The sequence below is a fragment of the Branchiostoma floridae genome, chromosome 3, assembly GCF_000003815.2.
Source record: "Branchiostoma floridae strain S238N-H82 chromosome 3, Bfl_VNyyK, whole genome shotgun sequence".
NCBI lineage: Eukaryota > Metazoa > Chordata > Leptocardii > Amphioxiformes > Branchiostomatidae > Branchiostoma > Branchiostoma floridae.
Genome location: NC_049981.1, coordinates 3,180,265 through 3,202,925, shown reverse-complemented (window position 1 = coordinate 3,202,925; position 22,661 = coordinate 3,180,265). Strand labels below are relative to the sequence as shown.

The window sequence follows — 22,661 nt, the reverse complement described above, 5'->3', positions numbered from 1 at the left end:
TGTGTTCTTCTTCTTTAGTCTTCCTCTTCTTCTGTCAAAGCAAGCTGATGTAGGGAAGCCCAATTTCTTGGATTTTTTTCTTTACTCGTACACATTGATAAAGGGGGAGGTTAATGGTATAGATTAATTCTCTTGATACTCTGGGCCGAAAATCAAGTAGATGTAGGTAGGTTCTTTCTTTTTTACTCACACACAGTACTATAGGGCGAGCCTATTAATAGTATTGTATATGAGTAGCTTGACAAAAGGCTAGTGAAAACACTCTGCATGTTTATGAATATGTTGCCCTTCTATTATTGCCTTTCACAAATATGTTGCCTTTCTTTTACCAACCCGAATGAACTATTACAATGGGTCCGGTGATGTGTTTTTTTTCTTCCATCCATTGAAACAGCTGACGAAAAAAAATGGCGATGTCTTTTCCAGGTAGGAAGTGCAGAAGAAAAGTACAAGTTGACTGTATCAGGGTACAACGGTACAGCAGGAGACGCGCTGGACAAACATAACCAGCAGTTCTTCAGTACCAGGGACATGGACAATGATGGGAATGAAGCCATCAACTGTGCCTTAGGATACAGGTACGTTCTATTCAAACATCTGTAAGCTTTAAACTTCAGTCAAAACTACATCTTTTTAGTCAGTCAGTCAGTCATACTCCAGACATAACGACTTGCTCTATCGCACACAGCACCATCGCATGTGTGGCGGGTTCTTTAACGTGCCTGTGGTGTAAGCTTTCCCTAAACAAAGGACCTCCATTTAACGCCCTGTCCAAGGGACGGCCCAAGCTGAACTGAAATAATACTGTTAGTAGCATTTAAAGCAAAACACCAGGCAAAGTAAAACCATTTGTTATTTCACGCAAAGTACCTCCCAAAAAGAGTCGATTTACAAGTTGTCGGTTTGAGCTTTCATACTTACAAGCAGCACCGACAGGTCATATTTCTTGTGAAGATTTTATCATTTTGAGAACGCTATACTTTGTGCTTAATTTCCCACTTGCTCTTTTGTTACACGTCAAATATGCAAATCAATACCAGCAAATGGTGTCTAGGGGGATGGGGGGGGGGTAGTCATACAATTGAAAAAAAAACAAAACATACATTTACATTGCGTATGTCATTCTGGAACGAGTTAAACTGTAATTTCAAATACACGTGTACACAAATATTGGACTTTTCCGACTGGACAACCCCATCTTTGTCAAGGAATGAACAATCCATTGATGGTGCGACGTCACGTTATGAGGATGGGACACGTGACTCATTGATCAGTGGATCATAAGTTGCAGGAAATCTATGGCGTCCACCGTCTCTGCTCAGGGATGGTTTCAAATTTAAGCTCTGATGTAGATGGCTTCTTTTATTCCTATAGCAAAACAGATTCTATGGTTCTATGTCCAAGAGGTCACAAAATTGCGCATGGATAATGACTATGATAATAAGCATAACGTTAAGTGTGCATATTTGTTTTGCCATGTCATTCAATACTCCTGTCTTGGGTCCCCCCGGCACAGAGGTGGCTGGTGGTACTACCCAGGCTGTGTGCAGACTAACCTGAACGGACTGTACCAAGGCTCCGGAAATCTGGGGAGGGGCGTCACCTGGCTGCCGTGGAGAGGCAGCCACAGCCTGAAACGCACGGAGATGAAGATTCGGCCTAAAGACTTTGTAGTATAGTTTGTGGGCCCGAATAAGTTCGCGGGGATTTAATTTCGCGGTATATTATAGTGGAAAAAGGGGCTTTTTGTAGTGGTTTTAAGTTCGCGGTAGTACCATGCACTGTCTCTTATTGCCATGGAAAAATGTTCGCGATGGTTTTAAATTCTCGGTGAAGTTGCCACCGTAAAAACCGCAAACATAAAACCACCGCGAACATTTCTGCATTTACAGTATCTCACTGGGTCACGGCTGTTGGCAAACGGCATTCGCTAACAGTTGCCAACAAGTCGCTAAAAAGTAGCAAACTAGTCGCAAATTAGTCGCTTTTAAAAAATGGCGAAGTTTTTTTTGAAATTGAAAAAAAAATTGATATTCGCCAAATGAAGCAACTGACCCAGGGCTATACGACAACTACTGACTAACAAGAGCGATCACTGCACATGTTTTATTGGTGAATCTTTATCATTGTACATAGGCCTTTGATTCAGTCTCTAATTTAGTTTTTTAACAACCGACACTGCGATTTCTTAGAAAGGTATCTTGTAGCTAATTTGTGACACGGCCATTTTGTTTGTGGAGGTCACATATTTCATTCGTCTGTCGCACGTCAGTGTGACCGCAGAAGAATATTGGGAAAAAGTCGTCGAAAATAGTTTTTTTTTTACCAGCAGGCCAGAGAAATACCAGCTTTACAGTTCCATACTTCGATGCTTTACCCCAAATGTTAAATGTTGTGATATATCCACTGATTTCAGGTGCAATTAAAAATTGACGTAGACGAACAATTTTTCTTTAAGTTAGTAGTTTGTAGCATTTGTATGTCATAAACTTCTTATTATCAAATAAAGGTTCAAGCAAACAAACAATATCAGATAATCGTCTTTCCGATACACTTCTTATGTTTGATAAACTACGAACACCAAAAAACACATTTAGAGACAACAACCCTAAATACAAGGCCACCTTACCACTTTACAATACAACCCATTTGATTTTTATCTCTACACCGTGTCTATAATTTTAAGGTCCTATAACTAGATTGCCATACATGCGTCCATTAACACCTATTGTTTTGACTAAGATTTTTATCTTTTTAATCCGAACATTTAACAGCAGTCGGACTGTAATCACGTTCGCACATAAACTTAATCTGATAAGTGGACAAATACTGTTGTTGTATTTCTACACTGAAAGGTCAGGGGCGGGGGTCTGGCTCATTTAGGGGGACAATAATACCTCAAATCTGGGGCTCCCACGGGGGTTGAGAAAAGTCGTTATAATGATCCATTGGTCATAATGTGGAATTCCGACTTTAAGCAAAAACACAAAGGCTTAGAATGTCGACGTCTGTCTGCGAAATTTATTTTCGTTCGAAATACACTTATTGTAATAAGCAATGCGTCTGTTCATGATATTTAAGTTGTACAACAATGACCACTGCCTATTGCGCATTGAACGCAATGAACAGTGCTGGATACTGCTGTATTCATATTTTTTTCAATATTGGTAATGAACTGGGGAGGCGAAATGGTATAAGATTATGTTATAGGATTAGTATTCCCGATCTGGAACTCGGCTACCCCTATCATACCCTCGACCACGAGTTGTCCCTACATTTGTGTAGTGCTTGTACACTGTTACCACCGGAAAAACAAATGGCGAAGTTTCGTCGCATATCGCTCTACTTCTTTGCAATTGTCGCTATTTCTTTGGCCCATGATCATCATCAGACCGATCCAACCCCGAACTATGAAGTGACGGAACATGGCGACAGTTGCAGGTACTCTCTCCTGGTGGAGAAACCAACGGGAGGATGCCAGGAGACATACTCACCCAGAAAACATCACATGGACTTACAGACTCGTATCAAAAACATGGGCCAAGGTACGTGGACGTAGGCTCTGTTATATGTTTTATGGGGGGGGGGGGGGGGTACCTACTTTGAACTTGAAGGGAGGCAGCGGCAAGAAACCTCGGGCACTACTAACGCTAGTTCACCTTTAGCCACGGGTAAACTATGTCATTTGCGTAGCGAATAACAACTAGTTCACATATACCAGTTATCTGTAGCATTTGGGGCAATAGTAATAACTGACAGAAAGCCAGAAAACATAAAGCATTCCTTTTTGTTACATGTCAAAATTTGGCGAATTACTGATGTTGCAATGAAAACAGATCCCTGAATACTCATGGGTTACACCTTGCCGACATTGAGTATCTGTAAAGAACATGATGGCATCTAAGCTGTTAGAATTTGAAAATTCCATTTCTACAATTTTTAACTTGACGCTTTCAGACCATTGAGTAAATATTATTAAACAGATTCTGTGAAGAACGTTTCTACATTGCCAAGCAGAACGTGCAAAGAGTGACGCGGTTTCGGCGTGGTGCAATCACGCCACCTAGCGGTTTCGTTACAAACTGTATCTCACACATTACAACATTGTTTCCCCTCAGCGATTGACATGGCCGAGGAAAGGCGGTCTGAAGTTTTCGCGGAAAGGAAAAACAAGCTGCTAAAGGTAAGAAATATTTTTACTCTTTCCATGTTTTCGCCAAATGATGTTTTCTTTTATTGATGCTGAATATTCTATAGGTTTCTCATTGATTAGGCAAATGCGGTCCTCCTTTGCATAAATTATATCAGTTCTTCCCTACCTTAACAAAACTAGTAGTTCCAATGCATGCATGTTTTCTCTAAGCAAAGGCTATAAGTATGAAATTAACTATTATTTACCACTTTTGTGTTATCTAGTATTTTCTCAACAATTATGCAGCCGCCATACATCATACCCTGGTGCTCGCGAACGGTTCTTTCTTTGATTGTATCAACTTTGGACCGAATTCATCCTGCATTTCTTTCGTCATCCGCTAGGAGGAGGCTGAACGCCTGGCAGTGGAGAACGAGGTGACAGAGATCCAGTACCGCACGCAGAACTTGGAAGACTCCAACGACAACTTGAGAGAGAAGCTTCAGGAACAGACAGCAAAGATGAGACAACTACAGGACCAGATCAAGAACCTCAACTCGGCCATAAGTCAGCTCATAGGTACGTTATGTTTTGCTGAAATGTCGTTGGGATAGAACGCAGTCGTCGGAATTTCTGTACACCTCAGGCAATGTTGATTTTATTATATCGGCATCTTGAAATGGATGCTAATAAAAAAAAAGTTTGGCAAACAATTTTTTATTCTATGGATCTCAGTGTCCAGGAAGGTTGAACAAATATCTACACACACAGGGTATTATATAGTGAACAATGTTTTTCTCTGATATTTGTTCTGTCATATCTTTTATGACTTTGGAAGATACGTACGAGATGTCATATGACATAGTTGCAAACTTATCAGAAATTAAAGCAATGATGTTAGAAAATATTGTTAGAAAATGGCCCATGGGTGAATGGCTGTTCTGTTTATTGATGCTTTTTCTTTGCTGTGATATTTCTGTAATAGATAAAAAGGCGGAAGCTGAATCAGACAAGGAATCCTCCGAAACAGCCGGTAGTCCGACCACACCAGCGGGTACACCTGCACCCGTGCCGGCCGGTACCGACCAGCCAACACCTGCGTTTAGAGGTGAGAAACCGTACCTGCGATCTAGAACGATCCGGTATCTCAGAGTACCGCGCCTGTACACCTTTCTTACGTGGCGGCAATGATAGATCTAAAGCGAGTTCAATGAGGAAAAAAAAAAGACTATAAAATAAATCATAATTGGCTCACCAACCAATGATAGCCTGTCAATTAGGAAAGTGACCAATAAGATAGTGGCTGCATGTCCGTCAAACATTTGTATTATTATAGGACCATGCATTCATGCTACTCTAAATTGCTAGGAAAGTGACCAATAAGATAGTGGCTGCATGTCCGTCAAATATTTGTATTATTATAGGACCATGCATTCATGCTACTCTAAATTGCTACATTTTTCGGTGCATAACACTAGTATGACAGTCTAAGCTTTAACTGTGTTTCCACCCTTCACTTCCTCTACGGTCTGCCAGAGAGCGCTGCTGACAAGGAGGTAAAATTTGCTGTCCCTGATTAGCTTGTTTAATACTGATTTCCAGATTGCACGTTGCTAAAGAAGGATAAGCCTGACGAGGAAAGCGGCGTGAAGACCCTGGTTCTCCCTGACGGACAGGACTACAGGGCCTACTGTGACTTCAGCAGCCCGGGAGGACCGTGGACTGTCATCCAGAGGAGACGCAAGACTGACGGCGACGAACAGGTAAGAACATTTGTAAATTTAATGTACTTAGGTCACAGCAAGTACATTTTATAGATGACACCAGCGCGCTCATTAATTTTCGCCTGATTTTTAGAAAAAAGCAAGACCTTTTTTCCTCTTCGGAGATGGTCAGACAGACCAAAATAGATAAACGTGTGTGTTGTAGCCTGATAATTATACTTGTAGAAGCGACACTAGGGATGTAGCCATGACTATCTCTATCTCATTATTTTTGCGTTCTGCATAGGATGTCATCCATAAAATCTAAAAGCTGTGGCCTTACGTATGACATCCTCTGCAGACTGCAAACTTTAAAGATAACAGGGCGAAAAAAAAACAAGATGGATGAAATTGTTCAAAATTGACAACATGAACGCTGTAACAATAATTGAAGTGACAAAATATGCTAGCACGGAAAGCAAGTCCTTCATTCCTCTATTCAAGAAGTGTAAAAGTGACACTAGTGTGGAAGACTGATATCACTTACCAAGTTGGCAACTATACTAATGGCTTCCATATTGGTGCCACAATTAATCACTAAAACTAGTTTCATGTCTACAGCTTCATCTTAGTCATATGTTTGTTTCTTGTATCTTTCAAGGTTGACTTCTTCAAGACTTGGGACGAATACAGAAAAGGGTTTGGCAACCCAGACGGAGAATACTGGATAGGTGTGGAGCTTTATTGTCTTTTTAAATTTCAAGTCCCATAATTCTAGAAGGTGCCATAATACCGCCACATGGAAAAACACTGTTATAGATATCTTCTCAAAATTGTCTTGAAGAAATGAATTGTAAGCACCGAATTAACTTTAGATATTTATATGTAAATGTTTACGTATCAACCGACTCTGTAAGCAGCGACACCCAGTGCTGCAGTACAACGTGAACTATTGAAAGCTGGAAAAATGGTCTTTGAAACGTTGTTGGAATGAAGTACTTGATCGTGAACAAGGAACCTTCTTATTCAAGTACCCTCTCGTTTGTCGTAGTTTGTAAGAATTATGGTTTACCGTATCATTCCTGTATTACTCTGAGTGCATATTCCCAAAGAGTCCCCCCAAATGGTTGGGTGTCAAAAGTCCGTGTTTAGGTGGATGATAAATCCCCTTTCATCGCCCCAACTAATATAAAAAATGTTTTGAAATGAAAGCTTGTGTAATACTGTTATTATTATGTCAGAAAGCTTTGTAATGCGAGCGATGGTCGGACGCGACGTTTCTTTGTCCTGAGTGCTGCCGTCTGAGGCGTTTTCCGCTCGAAATCAGCCTCTACCGGATATTGGGTAATTGCAGTTTGTAATTGGATAGCTATCGTTGTATCCGTTAGATTTGAATGACATTTTGTTTGTTGCCTAACGAACAAGTGTGCTTAAAACAGAAAGCAAAACTTCATATGTGTAGCGTATCTTTTACGGATTTGCGGCCACAAAGGTTTGATTTCAGTGGAACGGTGAAATGCAGGAATGAGACCTTGTGATTAACAATCAAAGTGTTGTCGTGTTTGTCATTATAAATATGAATCCTCAGAGTACCATGTTCCTTGTAGTTTAATGAATTTGAATAGTTATTTGCAAAACGATATTTTTTCGCCCAGGAAACCACGCCCTCCATCAGCTGACCAAACATGGCGACTACGAGCTGAGGGTTGAACTGCGCATGACTGAGGACGACCACGCACATGCGCACTACGACATGTTCCGGGTCAAGGGGGTGGATTCAAAATATCAGTAAGCAAAATCTTTATTGTCTGACACTACCGTTGTGATAAAAAAGTATACATGATTTTGATAAGTAGACACCAAACCGTCATTTCTTAATGCAACTTCAGGAATTTTGATCAACTCTGTTCGCCATGAGTACTTGCTTACAGACCGAATGACATCAGGTTCTTTAGAATTCAAATTATACATAACCGACTATTTATTCAAAACTGACGATTCGTTGACCGTCTGTCACCTTCCTCGGGGCAATTTTGACTGGTTCTGTTTCTCACTCGATAAAAATTAGCAAATTTCTACTATTGCTGCTTGTCAACATCTATGTACACAATGATTACGTTTGGGAAGGCATTGTAAAGACCGCATGGACAATGTGTCCATGTGTTTGGGACCGCATCTGTTAGAAGCGACACCTAGCGGTAGTGCATAACGGAACCAGTCAGAATCACCATAAGGAAGGTCCAAGACTATCACCGAATCGTCAGTTTTGATTGTGTGTAAAGAATTTTGTTGTCTTTAGGCACATTCTGGCACTTGGCGTTGGTACAGGTTCTAAAGATATAAGAATAATTTCAAATTTCAAGCCCAACTCCTGCATGCGGTGAAAATTACAATTCTTTATACACCTTTGTGTTACTGCACCAGGTTGAAGCTGGGCCAGTACAGTGGTACTGCAGGAGACGCTCTGTACGTCCATCGGGACCAGCCGTTCAGTACCAAGGACAGGGAGCATGACAGCCTGGCTAGCGGCAACTGTGCCAGCGCCTACCGCGGCGGCTGGTGGTACGCCAAGTGCTTCGATGCTAATCTAAACGGAGAGTACACTGACGGTAAGTGGATAGGAATCATACCATAAAACGTGATAGAAATCATCCGAAGATAGTTTCGTCAGGTTGGTAGAATATAGGATGAAGGAGAATTCTTATTACACAACCAGTAGGTACTTACATAGCTTACGTTTCGATGTCTCTCAGACACCTTCGTCAGAGCTTCTAAATGGAGTTCTGCTTCTCACCGCCATATGTAGCCGATAGAAATCAATTTCACCAACACTACTTGTCGCAAACAATATGCTGAAGGTATTCAAACGACATTTTATAACGTCAAACGACGTTAACCAATCTCCAATGTCATTTTGGTTTATATTATGACTCGTTCGACTGTCCCATTATGTAGGGTGGCATTACTTTTTGATAACATTTTAAGCCCGTTTGTTTGTCCCAGAAATGGTTGTCCCTTCTACGCAAAAGCCAACTTTTCTGTGACTACACGACAAAATAATGTGTTTGACTTCTTTGAAGGCCTAAGCTAACCCGCATTCTAAATAATGATTTGTGATTAGTTCGTAGAGCTGTTATTTGACTTTTACTGCCTATTCCATCGTCTCACTGTTCTACTTGGTTTTCCCTAACAGATGCTGAAGCTAACCTGTCGTCCGTTAGCTGGGTGCCGTGGCGAGGATACAAAACCATACCTCATGTAGAGATGAAGATCCGCCACAAGCCTGCGAACAATCCCACCGAACCGTAATCGTTACAGCATTGGGTAGGGGTGGGTACCGGTACGGCGTACCGATACAAAACCCGTTTTTACTTGTTGAATTGTTTAAAAAAACGGACCTGAAAAAAATCAGTAGACCGGATGGATTCTGGACCGAATGGAAAATGAACAGATTATACTGGCAGGTGTTCACGTGTTTTGGGGCTTACAGGTTAAAGAAAAGAACAAGAGCTGAATAGAGGAGATTTGATACTCATTTATACCAAGCTTCTACGGTCCAACAAGTGTTGTTTACATGAAGATAAGATTTAAAAACGGACGTCAGATACTCCACCAAACAGATTCTTTATAGCGAAATGGGCCATTGGTTGACGTCACAGATAATCAGGTCCAGGTTCAGGTCCGGACCTGGACCTGATCCTCTGGGCCTGAACTGTACCTTTAGCTGAATTTTCTGTACCGGTACCCACTCCTAGCCTTGGGTCTTGACAAATAGATTGTTATGTTTACCTTCACGGAAGAGAAACATATTGTCTTTGCTTCGTTTTTTTTTGTACAAATAAGGTCAATGACCTGGACCAGACGGCTGTTACTAAATGTTACTGGGGTGACGTAAGCATTAGCGCAGGCGCCTAGAGTCCATGGTGAGAGATCTCAAATAAAAACAAGGCTTTAAACCATTGAAAAGCCTTTCTTGGTGGGATTTTATGTGAAATCTGGGCATTTTGGGAGTGGCTGCAGTAGGAAAGACCCTACACTGGTAGAATTAGTTGTAAAAAATGACCTTTCTCCATCGAGGGGGTTTCCGCACCCCCCTGAAATAGTGGTATCGTCGCCAGAATGCTGTTTTCAGCCAAATGGGCCAATCCAAGGGCTCTAATCAGGGGGGTGTATCAAAAGATAAGCCGTATAGAAATTCTTGCCAAGGAATTTGCCGAGACTGGATGTAGTAGGCTATCATTTGAAGGTAAGTTTGTATGGCTTGAACTTTTTATTCTTGAGATAATTGCATATTTGTTTCCTCAACTCTCCCATTGGAACGCATGTATTAGTGGGTGAAATTCTAATGGCATCGTCTCCCCTACTGGTAAAGTAGCAGACACCCTGTGGTGTTCGATTACGTTAATGTAGCAAGTGATAGGACAGATCTGGTAGGGCTGGTAACCATTTGAGAATAAAGAGAACAGCATAGTCTGTTAGGCTAGACCATGTGAAAGTAAACATTATGTATTTACTTGCAAATGCTACATTTCTGGTTTGTATGATCATTTTTGTTTGTTTAATCCTTTCAGAAGGCACTTTCCAACACCAAAAATATTAGTATTGGAATGTACTTGTAATACACTACAAAGTTTGTATAGTAGATATAACATTAGGTGATTATAGTTGAAAGTTGAAGTTATTTCTTCATGCGTAATCTGCGCAAAACTTCCGTCTGTTGGATGCTGTTAACACACAGCTCAAGTCCAGTGTACAGAGAGCAGACATATACAGCGCTTAAATGTTAGTTGACGATACAATAGGTTTATTTCACATATCTGAAATACTTGTCATGGACAGTCGGCGGCCACCTGCGAATATAGCCTCTGTTAACTTACCATGACTGTCTGCCTGGATAGCCTGGGTGCTATCCTCAATAGTAACTACTAGCTGAATCTTTTGCTCCCATACTTGTAGAAAGCGGTAACATTGAGCCAGCAATTACCACGGAGGCTGGTACCCAGACTAACTCTGTCTGATAGTACTAGGACAATCGATATCGTAGACAAGTTGTGTCACTATGAGAACTTTTGTAAAGCACAGTTTAAGACTCACCATTTTCAAGGACCAACATGAATGTTTGTCGTCTTTTTCTTTTGTCTTTAACAACATGTGTTAAGAAACTGACCTTCTACGGGACTTGTTTGTTGTTTGTTTGGTAGGTTAGCAGGTTGGTTGAATGGTTGGCTGGTTTGGTATGTTTGCTTGTTTATTTGTTTGTTTGTTGGCTGGCAGGTTGGCTAGCTGGTCGGTCTGTCGGTCGGCTCGGTTGCTGGTTGGTTGGTTGGTTGGTGTGTTGTTTGTTTGGTTGGTTGGTTGGTTGGTGTTTTGTTTATTTGTTTGTTTGTTGGGTTGGTTGGTTGGTTAATTGGTTTGTTTATATGGTTGACTGACTGGATTCCACAGCCTTTTAACCCCTCCCCCCCCAATCGAAGCCAGGTACCTATTTTCACGCCTGGATGGGTAGGGGAAGTCGTGATTAGTACCAGAGTAAGGCTTTTAAAACATCACTGAAAGCTAGGACACTACCGTAAAAACAACCGTTCTTTTAATTTAAAGATGAGCCAAACAAATACAGCCACCAAGTAACTAGAATGGATATCCCTGTCCAGTCTTTAAACGACAAGTCTTGAGAAGTCTCAGGCAACGGTATGCATGCTTATCAAATCTTTATGCCATCTTACGGAACACACTGTGACAATTCGTGATAGCAACTTTCGTGCCAAGTTTTAAAGTGCCCATGCCACAAATGGTACTAAAATACAACAGGTTCTATTTACGCGCAACCATCAAAAGAATTACTCAAATATACACCCTTCGGGCGACATTGAACATCGAAGGTTACAAATCATTCATTTACTTCATGATTCCTGCTGCCAGAAATCAAGTTAATATCCGCTCGTGACGTCCTAGAAAATATATACGGAAACCGATAAATAACCTGTTACCGCAATCGCCCATTTGTCTTTTAGAGGCAAACAGTAGGAAGGTGCAAATCATAGTGAAGTATATACAATTTCCACGCAACCAGTTTTACAACACGTACATTTTAACTCTCTGCCTAATAGCTGATTGATTGTCAATCGTCAAACGTCTATGATATTTCGATAATTCACCTATCTATAATGCCCAATGCGGGTATCCTAATCACGTATGGCAATCTTGAATTGCAAGAAGGTAAAATTCCGAAAAAGTAACGAAACGGTTTTGAAATATAGCATTATTCATCATTAGCAAAACATTGACATGAAAGTACAACATTTTTTTTTTCAAAAGAATAATTCAATAAACAGCTTCCAAAACTCGCAGACCATGACATAGACATAATTTCTGACAGTACAAGACAACTTACTGACAGTACAAAAATCTTTTACCCAGTGGAATATGTCTTTCTTTTCCCACTACAATCTCCCGAATCACATCTTTTGTCCATGAGTTTATTACGTCAATTACACGCTTTCAGTCTATTCCTTTTTTTTCTATTCGTGCCCTACTAGTGTATGTAGGGTGGGGACATTGAGCAGTGCTCATTTCATAAGCTACTTTTTACCGAACAAATCAAGTCCACAGTATGTCCATGGCCAAAAATACTGAAACATGAAGTCCTGCTACAGGTCGGCGACCAGGATCAGGGTTGTAGCCAGCACCTGTCCTTCAGTCCTTTAAAGGAATTTTGCAGCTGGGGACTGAAAAAAGTTTTCCCCATTCCGTCCCCTGGGATAGACAAAAATTGATATGTAAAGATGTAAAAAAAACTGAAACCCATGTGTTCTTCTTCACCAAAACAGATGCCATTGAACAGCTTAGTCTACAAGCAAAATTTGCACCTCAAAATGCAGGAAATAGTGTTTCAGAGGGTCTTGATTTAAAAATTTTCTCTAGAAATGACGCGAAACGTCACGCAATGCCTTCGGCGCTCGATAGGATTCCCATTCAAAATCAAGGGGACTGAAAATGATTTCAGGCTGGCTACAACCCTGACCAGGAGGGTCTAGAATCCAGCCTTGCCGGTCGTGAGGTCAACGCAGGGTTGGACAAGGTTTCTAAAATTTCAATTGTTCTATCGGGCCAGATCGGACAGGTGGGGTGGGACATGCACTTGAACGATCAGCACTTTCACTTGCCCTGAACAATCGAGCTAGTGGACTAAAAGACTTTGACGTCGTATAGCTCCCAAACGGCTTGTGCTAGAACAACCAAACTTGGTGACTTATAATATTGTTGGCAACAATTTACAGAAATTAGAGTAAGTTTATAATTTTCGTGTTGCCATGGTAACGGGTTTCTGAAAGGCATATTTTACAAAAATCACTAATTTTGGTTTAAACAATGGGATTTTAGGATTTAATTGCTAAACTATACTTCTTTTGATATATCTTTAATATCTAACATCTTAGTGTGACATTTATAATCAAATATTCATGAATTATGCTAATGTAATGACGTAATTGGTCAAATCCAAGAATTACCGACAATATCATAATGAAAAGGTTAACCAGCTTATTTTCACTTGGATTTCATCACTACTTTGTATTTTCTTACAGAAAACATTCATGTGAACGTTTTCAATCCGTTTCCATGGGATTTTAGCGTTATATGTTGAGAAATATGTATCATAAGAAATTTAAGGTTGATAATCCAAGATGGCGGATAGCTAAACTACAAATGACGTCATTTTATGTCATCATTTTTACGTCGTTACGTTCAACTTGGCTTTTGACAACAGAAGTCTTATAAGATATAAGAAACCTTTATTGTTAACATTTTGTGTGAAATATTTAAACATTATGGGAATTCCCCATTTTAGTGAAAAATCAATTAACGACGTCATAATTACGTCAAATTACGTCAGGAATTATAAAACTTGATGAGCATATCACCCCCTGCAAATTTGGTGACCGTACAGTAAGCCGTTTTGAAATTAGGAAGAGGGGTCGAATGACAACCCCCCCCCCCCCCACAACCCCCACCTCCCGGCCATGGAATGCCAAAAAAGCCCAGTCTGGATAGGGTTAACGGTTATTAGTTCACATGAGCTCCAGCCTGAAACGGCAGCTGCCGCTTGCAGCGAACTAGGGCCTTAAAAGCACGCCTGAACGAAGACAGCTTCCATGCGTACAGGAAAGGGTTCAGGACATAGTTCAAGCGGTACAGCATGAACGACACTACTATCGCTGCAAACGGCAAGAAGTCCGCATGCACATTAATACTGAAAAACAGCACCCCGGGGGCCGTGCAGACGGTGAATATGCTGAAGATGATGAACATGTGTTTGGTTTGTTTGAGCATTCTTTTTGACACGTACTGCCCAGGGTTGGCAAGGTTTGGAGTCACTGCAGCCATCGTCACTACGGATTTTTTCGAGAACAGGTAGATCCTCACATAGAGGCAGACTACCACACAGAACACCAGCCAGTAGAAACCTCCAAAGATGTTGGACACGTATTGAGGACTGTAAGGGCTGCCTTCCATCACGCTACAGATTCGGTTTTTGTTCCAGCCAAATTCGCCGTAGCCTAGAAATGCAGGAGCTACCAACAACCCACTCACGACCCACGACAACAAAATCCACAAAAATGACATGAAGGGGCTGAACAGTTTCCTATATGTGTCTGTTGACATGGTGATGTGTATGCATCTGTTGAAGGCGATCAGGACCATAGAGGACGACGATACGTAGATACTGAAAAAGAATAAGGCGCCTAGTATGGGACACATGGCGTGTCCTAGAGAGGGGGCACCAATGATGCTGGAGGCCATCCCTACTGGGTACTGAAAACCGGTGATGATGATGTCACTGATGCTGATGCTGAGGATGAAGGAGTTGGCGGACGTTCGTACCTGTGAAAATGATTCCTTCTAAGATCATAATATAAACAAAAATAATGGGTCAAAATCATATAGAAAATTCATGACAACTCAATCAGCACTTGAATTCGAATTAGAATTATCTTTGTTGAAAAACTGCAGCTAAAACGCCACCTGCAGTTCCAAAGGATGTTGCTAGAGAGCCATGTTCAGTACACGAGATATCAAACTCAGAAATTGCATGGTTTCACGAAAGGTAATCTTTCCGACATGAACACCTACCAACATAAGTATTTGCCGATATATCCTGTTGACAGACAGACGGACAGTCAGAAAGACACACACAAACCTGTCTGTAAGTGCAGAAGGCCGTTATCACCATGCCATTGCCTATGGTTCCCACGGCGCTGAAGATGCCTGTCACCGTAGAACTGAATATGACTCCATAACCTGGCGTACTTTTGTTCTCAGAGTCCGACAGGGCTGGGCTGACGGAGGTGACTGTTTGGTTAGCTGCAACATGAGACAGATTTTGTGAACTCAAGTTCACAAATCATGCGATTGATGCAAAAAATGGCAGCTCATAGCAATGTGAAGAAAATGATGCCACTTACCCATTGTGACGTTGTCAATGAAGCTGTCCAGTTCCTCGTTATAGTTACATTTGTAGGCTGCCGTTGTCGGTGCCTCTGCTGACAATAAAACGGTACCGGTACATTCGCGTTGTAATTTAGTACTTCTATCTGTACTTCTATGTACTACTATGCAAGGCCCCGCCGCGTGGGGTAATCCTAGTTTGGCCGGTGGTGGTAAAACAAACCGGGTAGGCCTTTACCTTACAACTAAGTAGCCTGGATACCATACCCCAACCTCAAAATATATCTTTCGTGTTGAGGTCTGGCAGGATGGCTGTAGAAAGTTTCTCGTAGGCCCTTGAACAGAGGGAGGAGAACCTAGGATTGATGACCACTCTTACCACAGGTAGCCAGCTACAACACACCACAGTTGGTCAGCAGGCTATCACAGTAGCGAATCAGGTACTTAGTGGTCACTGTTATGGATTCAAAAAATACAGTTGGGGGTCTTTAACCAATCATGGTAGGCTGTAATTACCTCCTGCTGATCCTGTGCTATTCTATTGGTGGAGTTTTTTGCCCACTATAAGGGGCAAAATTGAGAAGAGTTCCTATGTCATCCTGCCAGACCCCTGCACGATAGATACTTGAGATCGGGCTGGGGTTTGGTAACCAGGCTAACAACTAAGTGGAGCTAACGTAGAGCGCGTAGACATTCAAAATTCTATGATTTGCATGTCATAACTTATATGAAAAACGTACCCTTGCAGTACGGATTCTATTCTATTTTATCAAATTTAACCCATTGCTTTGCTATTAGTCAGTGCAAACAGAATCATCGAAGGGGCCATGGTAAAATAATTCATATGTAGCCTCTTTGTAACGTGCAAGTATTTTTGCCAAGTGTATCTACAAGTTGTCTAATTTTGAGCCCTGGGTGAGGCCAAAGAAGATGTGATTAAGAAAACAGAAATAAGGAATTTTGCTTGCGTGTGTTCAATTCTCTTCTAAACATTCCTGACTAGTTACATCTCATTAAGAACAATATGTTTTCTTTGAGCTGATGAGAGGGATGTGGGAATTTTTTTCGCACATGTTCGCAACCGTTTTGGGGTACCCAGAATTTGTCATTTAAATAATCAACGTAGAAACAATCTTGACAGCAACAATATGTAAAAGTAAAAGCTAACAGCTTACAAGCAACACCTTGCTACAACATGGAAGATGTCTTACCAGATTCTGTCAAGTATAGGTCATCAGGTGACACAGAAGTAGGCTCTTCTTCGTGTGTCTGGCTTGTTGGAATGGCCGTCACTGGTTGGGCTTCCAACAAGGAAAGAATAGTCACTGGAAACGAAGTATGTAAATGCATTACGTTTTGGACCGCATTTGTAAGGGAGTGAGTTCCGAAAGCTTCCTGATGAAAAGATTTGGAATACTAGAGTTCGGAAAACTCATATCTCCATGAAATATTTACAGCTTTTGTAAATTTTATGCAAATGACTTGCACAGTATAAAATTCCGATCATTAATCCTTAAGCGATTTTGCAATGTTCGCACATATTATGCAAATTAGTTCCTCATTAGCATATTTGGTATCTGATTGTGTTCCATCTATTATTATATTTACATGTGTTACATTTATTGAAGTCCAATTATGCAATTTCCACATTGATTATGCAAATTAAGTCCTCATTTACAAAGCATGAAAAAGAAAATGAACAAAAGCAGAGTTAAGACTTCTATATCTACTTGACTGATACAGTCATGAGGAGCTAGAAGCGCTTGGTATCTACAGTGTAAGTTTGAGTGAGTTGCATCGTTTTGAAGTTTTACACATAAGGCAATGAACGAGGACCCTCTGAGAATAAGGTGTAATTCGGCATTGTCTGACAAATCATTGAGGTTCACACGATGACCAAAAAAAGGGAATCTGCAAGATTGCCGAACAATTCCAATCTTTGATAAATATATAATGGACAATGAAGGCTATAGAGTAATACAGATTCGCAACGACACCCGCATATACAGGAGGCACTGAGAGGCAGTCCTTGGTTGAATAGACTTTGATTGAGAGCGCAGGTGCCGATGCAAAGCCGAACAAGAAGGGCGCAGGTGTAACGAGGGCCACAACCCACTGTGGCCACTGCCATAAGCCAAAGTAAGGTACTCATTATCTCCATGAAAAATGGAGATATAGTTTTGTGTGTGTGTGGGGGGGGGGGTTGTGTGTGGGTGCTTGTGTTTCCGGATATTTGTGGTCAGCATAACTCAAGAACCTCTGGACGGATTGCCAAGATGATATTTGGTATGTTAGTAGATGTTGGGAAGACAAAGGTCAAGGTCAGTTTTGGGCCCCATGGTAGGTGACCTTGGTACTGCAGCAGAAATTCAATTTTTTGTATCTTATGATCTAAATGTGCTATGGTCTTGATTTCTTTGGTGGCAGATAGCTTGTGACGTGCAGAATATGTTGTGCTTGCTTGGGTCTCCTAGCAGGTTGCTCTGGAACTGCAGCGGCGTTTTTCTCAAAATCTTCTAAGGAAGATAACTGACTGCTGAGGAGGCCTTCACGCGTCCTTCCTAGCCTTGGTTTGAGCTTCTTACTAAACGCGATGTTGAGGACCTTTTATGGCGGCGAGTCCAGTGGCATACGTAGAATGTGGCCGAAGAGGAACCATCTACGAAGGTGGACTGCATTTTGTAATGATGATGCTTGGCACTTGCTGTACAGCTTACTGTTACTAATGTGGTAGGGGTGGAAGTGACCTGTGAAACGTCTGAGTTGTTTTCGGTGCCATGTGTCGATCTTGTATGCCAACTGGTCGGTGAGTCCCCACGTCCCGGCATTATAAAGTATCACGGGTATAACATACACTTGAATTTCTGATAGGAATCAACTATTGAAGAATTTCCTTCTAAGAGAAGAGGAATTGTTGTATGAAATTTACACCAATAAAAATGTGCCACCATTTTTACCATTAGTCGGTAAAGGAGTCAATGAAGTTATCAATTATGCAAACATTTTGTCCAGGTGGCCGGTAGTAGGCAGATAAAATTTCTTTCAAGGATCCGATGTTAAGTTCCAGCCATATGGATTCAAACGTTTGAGGTTCAAGATAGCTGGGTCTAAAATGGTATATACATATATTATTCCTCTTATTTCTGACAGAGCACGCATCGATTATCACTCGTATGATATGGAGTAAACATACAAATTGCGCGAATGATTTAAACAAAAAAGAACAAAAATACATACCTATTGGTGTCCACCAGAAGAGTAGACTTGGTAACAGGCAGATGATGAATCGGTTCATTTTTCCACACAAAAAAATAACAGCAAGAAAGGATTTATCATCAAATCTACTGCTCAACGTTTCTGTGCGATTGGACCTTGAGAGGCTATTTTTGATCCGAGGTGAGGTGAAGTGAAGTGAGGCGACCGCGGCTATAACCGCTCCAATCAACGGATCCACCGGCCTGTAGACTTGTAAGGAACGTAGTCATGGAAACGAATGCGCCACACGCGCTTGTTAAAGGTGGGGTCACACCTGCGTATATTTTCAAGCCGCATGAGTTCCGTTTTGACATTTTTTGACATTTTGACTGATTTCTTTCATACGCGGCCGCACGCACAAGTCGCACCTCAAACGCATCTGAATCGTTTGTAGAAAGTTTCACACACGCAGGCAAACGAAAATATACGCCTAGTTCGCCCGATAGTTTTGGACATGCACAAAACTATCATTCGTGCGCAGTTTGATGGCAAAGACGTTATGGATGCGCAATACAGTGGTCCCACGATTGTCGAGTGCGGTATGAAGACGCTACATGTTTGCGCTTTATACGCAGTAATACGCGGATATCGCGGTATTGCGAGTACATTGCGTACTTACAGCGCAGACACAATGCACCATGAGCGACCGTATAATAAATGCACACATAGATCACGATTTAGTACCGTGCGTTCTGCGATCGGGTTGCGCATACTACGCGTACTGATAGCGTGATAGACGCACACTCCAGATTTGGAATAAATACGAAGGTGCATCTGAGTCCAGACAAAACAAATCATCTCAAGATGGCAGATCCAGGCCAGGACCGACGAATTTGTACAGGAGACAGGGAGAGATGGTCACAACTTGCAGGACACCATCAATGTGGCTGGTCCCAACAGATTCTCCAGGGAAGGGAACCTGCTGAAGCACTAGATCAATTTGTGTAACACATGTACACGTGTCATTTTGTGTAACAGATATTTGATTTTATTTACTGATAATACTAATTTTTTGTGTGTAGAACCACATGATATAGAGGTGCAATATAGAGACATATTACAACTTTGAAAGAGGGCGTAAGGCACAACTTCGGGGCACGGCGGGTATCGAACTCGGGACCTCTAGATTCGGAGCCGAACGCTCTACCAGTCATGCCACTCACGACGCCACTATTATGTCCTCAACTGCACGGTCAGGCAGCATGGAAAGCCCTGTCAAAGGTAGCCTCCATAGTAGGATCTCTGGGGCCTTCTCTGTGCTCATAAAACACTGTTGCTTGCAATTACACTCCCCTAAGTATGAGACAAAGTGCCACCACTGACATTCCCACATTCTTGACTTTCAATTGAGCTAACAATTGGTATAGATAGTGAGTGAGTGAGTGTTATAGGGCTCTAAAAGAGGGTCAGGTTACCAAGCTTGTGAGTCACACAAAGGCCAAACTGGACTCTCTAGTTATACTGATAAAGGTTATGAATCACTGTCTCGGGGCCGTATGCGTACAATTCTCTATGAGGACATATATTTCCTTGTTGCACCCTGTCCTTCCAAAAAGTCTAATTTTCATGCTCATGACATGCGGTGCCGGCAGTCAGAGAAGGCCAGCAATCAGCGACCCAGTACAAAAAGAAATGGCCAGCAAAAGTGTATTATGATCCCCAAAAAGGGCACAGAGAGCCTGCTATGGATGCTATATCAAAGGAATATTATCTGCCGTGGCCTTCCAGCGTGCCTCGGTACAATGTGTTGTAATTAAGCTGTAATTCCACATTGTGTAGCCGGGTATAGATACAGTGAGCACAATCCTGTCTCCTTGGGAACAGTGCGTCAACCAAAGCTACCATAAAGATCCGTGGATTGTAAAATCTAGAAAGGACATATTATTCAAATTTCAACGATAGTCTTCTCTGGTTAGGCTTAGGTCACATTTCCAAACCGGGGCCCGTTTTAAGAAACGAAAAATCAAATTTTATATCTAGATTAATACACAAATTATGCCATTAAATCTTATTTTGACATTTTGTGCATTTTAATGCCTTTAATATCATTTTCTTTCGCTCCCGAAATCTGCCCGGCCGGGCCCTTTTTTTGGAAATGTGACCTAAGCCTTAGCTACCAAAGTATAAAGATGATTTCTTGAATCTGTTGTTTTTAAATATGAACATTGCTTACTTTTAACTTGAAAGTTTATCAAGTTTGTTGGTAGAAGTTATTATTAAGCTAGTTTAACTAGTACTGTAATATCCAACACAAACACAACTTTTTCGCTAGAGGATCAAAGAAGCCATCTACATCAGAGCTTTACAACCATCCCTGAACGGAGACGATGGGCGCCATAGACTTCCTGCAACCTATGATCCACTGCTATACTGAGTCACATGTTTCATCTGTATAACGTGACGTCACAACATCAGTGGGTTGTTCATTCCTTAACAAAAACTACGAAAATTTGGATGAGTCCAATTTTTGTGTTGGATATTACAGTTAAACTACTTCAATACTAGTAATCACTTACTTTTATCCGTCGGTCGGTCGCTCGGTCGGTTGGTTGGTTTACTGGTTGGATGTTTTATTGCTGGTAGGCTACTACTTTTTTTTTTTGGTCGGCAAAAACAAAAACAAGGACAAGTTTGGTTATGGCTTTCCCAGCGACTTTCTATTGTACAAAGTAAAGATATATAGCTTTTTCGGGCTGCAGTGCCAGCAGGTTGCTATTCATTGTGTCAAAAATATATCATTGGAAGGTGGAGCCCATCTCCAATTGTCTCCACCGAGTTTTTACCCCCTCCCCTGCCACAGGGAACACTTTTGGTTGGTTATTACCTTTGCCAGAATGGCTAAGGTTATATTTTCGGTCCGGTTGTGTGTTTTCACCCTGTTTGTGAACAGCATAACTCGAGAAGACTGCGACGGATGCAGCTGATATTTGGTGGGTGGGTCTGGAGAACGAAGGGGGAGTTCGATAATGGAACCTCCATGCTTGATATCTCGCGTTCTGGTGGTATCTTCGCATGCTGCGGTCGTGAATTTTGAGCGGTAGGGAGCCCTTAAAGCAGAGAGTGATTGCTGCGAGTTTGGGCCCCCTAGCGGCTTTGTTGGAAGTGCAGGCGCCGGTTTACTTGCAAACTTTTGTCCGTTTACAGCATAACTCGAGAAGACTTCGACGGACGCTTATGATATTTGGTGGGTGGGTAGGGGTTTGGGAAACGAAGGGGGAGTTTGATAATGGGCCCCCTAGCGGCTTCCCTTGATACTGCAGCGCAACTTCCGGGTGTGTTTTCTCATCTTCTAAACATGGTATGGTCACGAATTTTGGGTGTTAGATAGCTCTTGTGCTCAGGAGTTCGTGACATAAGTTTGGGCCCCCTAGCAGCTAGTTTAGGGATAGCCGAGGCATTCTTGTCAAAACTTCTGAAGCATTACAACCCCCCAGCCTGGTTTGGTTGATTCCACCCCTAGTTACTTGATCGGATGTTGAGGTCAAGGGTGATGCCCTGAGGTGAGGTGGCAGGTGGATCTCTAAGCACAGAGTCAAGCAAGTTTGTTTTTGGGCAGGAGATATTTGAAAACAGGGATTTTTGTGGATACTGGTGGAGCATGGATTAACTTGAAGGTTTTGTCGGTCTGCAAGCAACTGTGTATGACCTAACTGACAGGTAAGATTGACATGTAAGGTATTGAAACGATTTCCATTCATATAGACATATCCATGCGTACAGTTAAGTATTGGCTACGCCTCAAACAGTTGGACTTCTCAACACATCCCTTACAAGTAGACGCTTTACTCTGTCAGCAATCTATACCGAGTAACAGCCGTAAGAAATGCTGGTCACAACACGTAAAGGAAATTCTAGACAATACTGGTTACTCTTTCCTATGGAACTCTACGTATTCACGGATAGACAACAAGCATATATGTACATCGTTAAGAAAAAGGATGGAAGATATATATATATCCAGACATTTTCTCATAGACTATCTATAGATAATGGTAAGTTAAGATTCTTTAAGAAACTAAAGAAGTGATACTCAAAGGAAACTTATTTAACGTCACTAGATAATTTCGAAGTCAGATCGGCAATGTGCAAACTTAGAATTAGCGCCCACCCCCTTGACATTGAGAGAG

At 41.6% G+C, this 22,661-nt stretch overlaps 2 protein-coding genes across 2 annotated transcripts in view; one reads left to right on the top strand and one right to left on the bottom strand.

Moving 5' to 3' along the window:
- Window positions 1–9,185, top strand: part of LOC118411081 — a 12,385-nt gene extending 3,200 nt beyond the window's left edge. The window contains exons 6-16 of the mRNA XM_035813093.1: window positions 427–578; window positions 1,517–1,678; window positions 3,082–3,545; window positions 4,119–4,183; window positions 4,537–4,711; window positions 5,118–5,240; window positions 5,735–5,895; window positions 6,497–6,566; window positions 7,491–7,623; window positions 8,260–8,444; window positions 9,029–9,185. Coding sequence (XP_035668986.1) covers window positions 427–578; window positions 1,517–1,678; window positions 3,082–3,545; window positions 4,119–4,183; window positions 4,537–4,711; window positions 5,118–5,240; window positions 5,735–5,895; window positions 6,497–6,566; window positions 7,491–7,623; window positions 8,260–8,444; window positions 9,029–9,144 — 1,806 coding nt within the window. The 3' untranslated portion in view covers window positions 9,145–9,185. The remainder of the gene's footprint in view (window positions 1–426; window positions 579–1,516; window positions 1,679–3,081; window positions 3,546–4,118; window positions 4,184–4,536; window positions 4,712–5,117; window positions 5,241–5,734; window positions 5,896–6,496; window positions 6,567–7,490; window positions 7,624–8,259; window positions 8,445–9,028) is intronic.
- A 4,697-nt stretch (window positions 9,186–13,882) lies between these two features.
- On the bottom strand, window positions 13,883–15,300 carry LOC118411080 (melatonin-related receptor-like). Its single transcript, XM_035813092.1, has 3 exons — window positions 15,297–15,300; window positions 15,032–15,195; window positions 13,883–14,715 (listed from the first exon to the last, which is right to left on the bottom strand). The coding sequence occupies exons 1-3, from the start codon at window positions 15,298–15,300 to the stop codon at window positions 13,897–13,899; spliced, it is 987 nt and encodes a 328-aa protein (XP_035668985.1). The 3' UTR covers window positions 13,883–13,896.
- Between the last annotated feature and the right edge of the window lie 7,361 nt (window positions 15,301–22,661).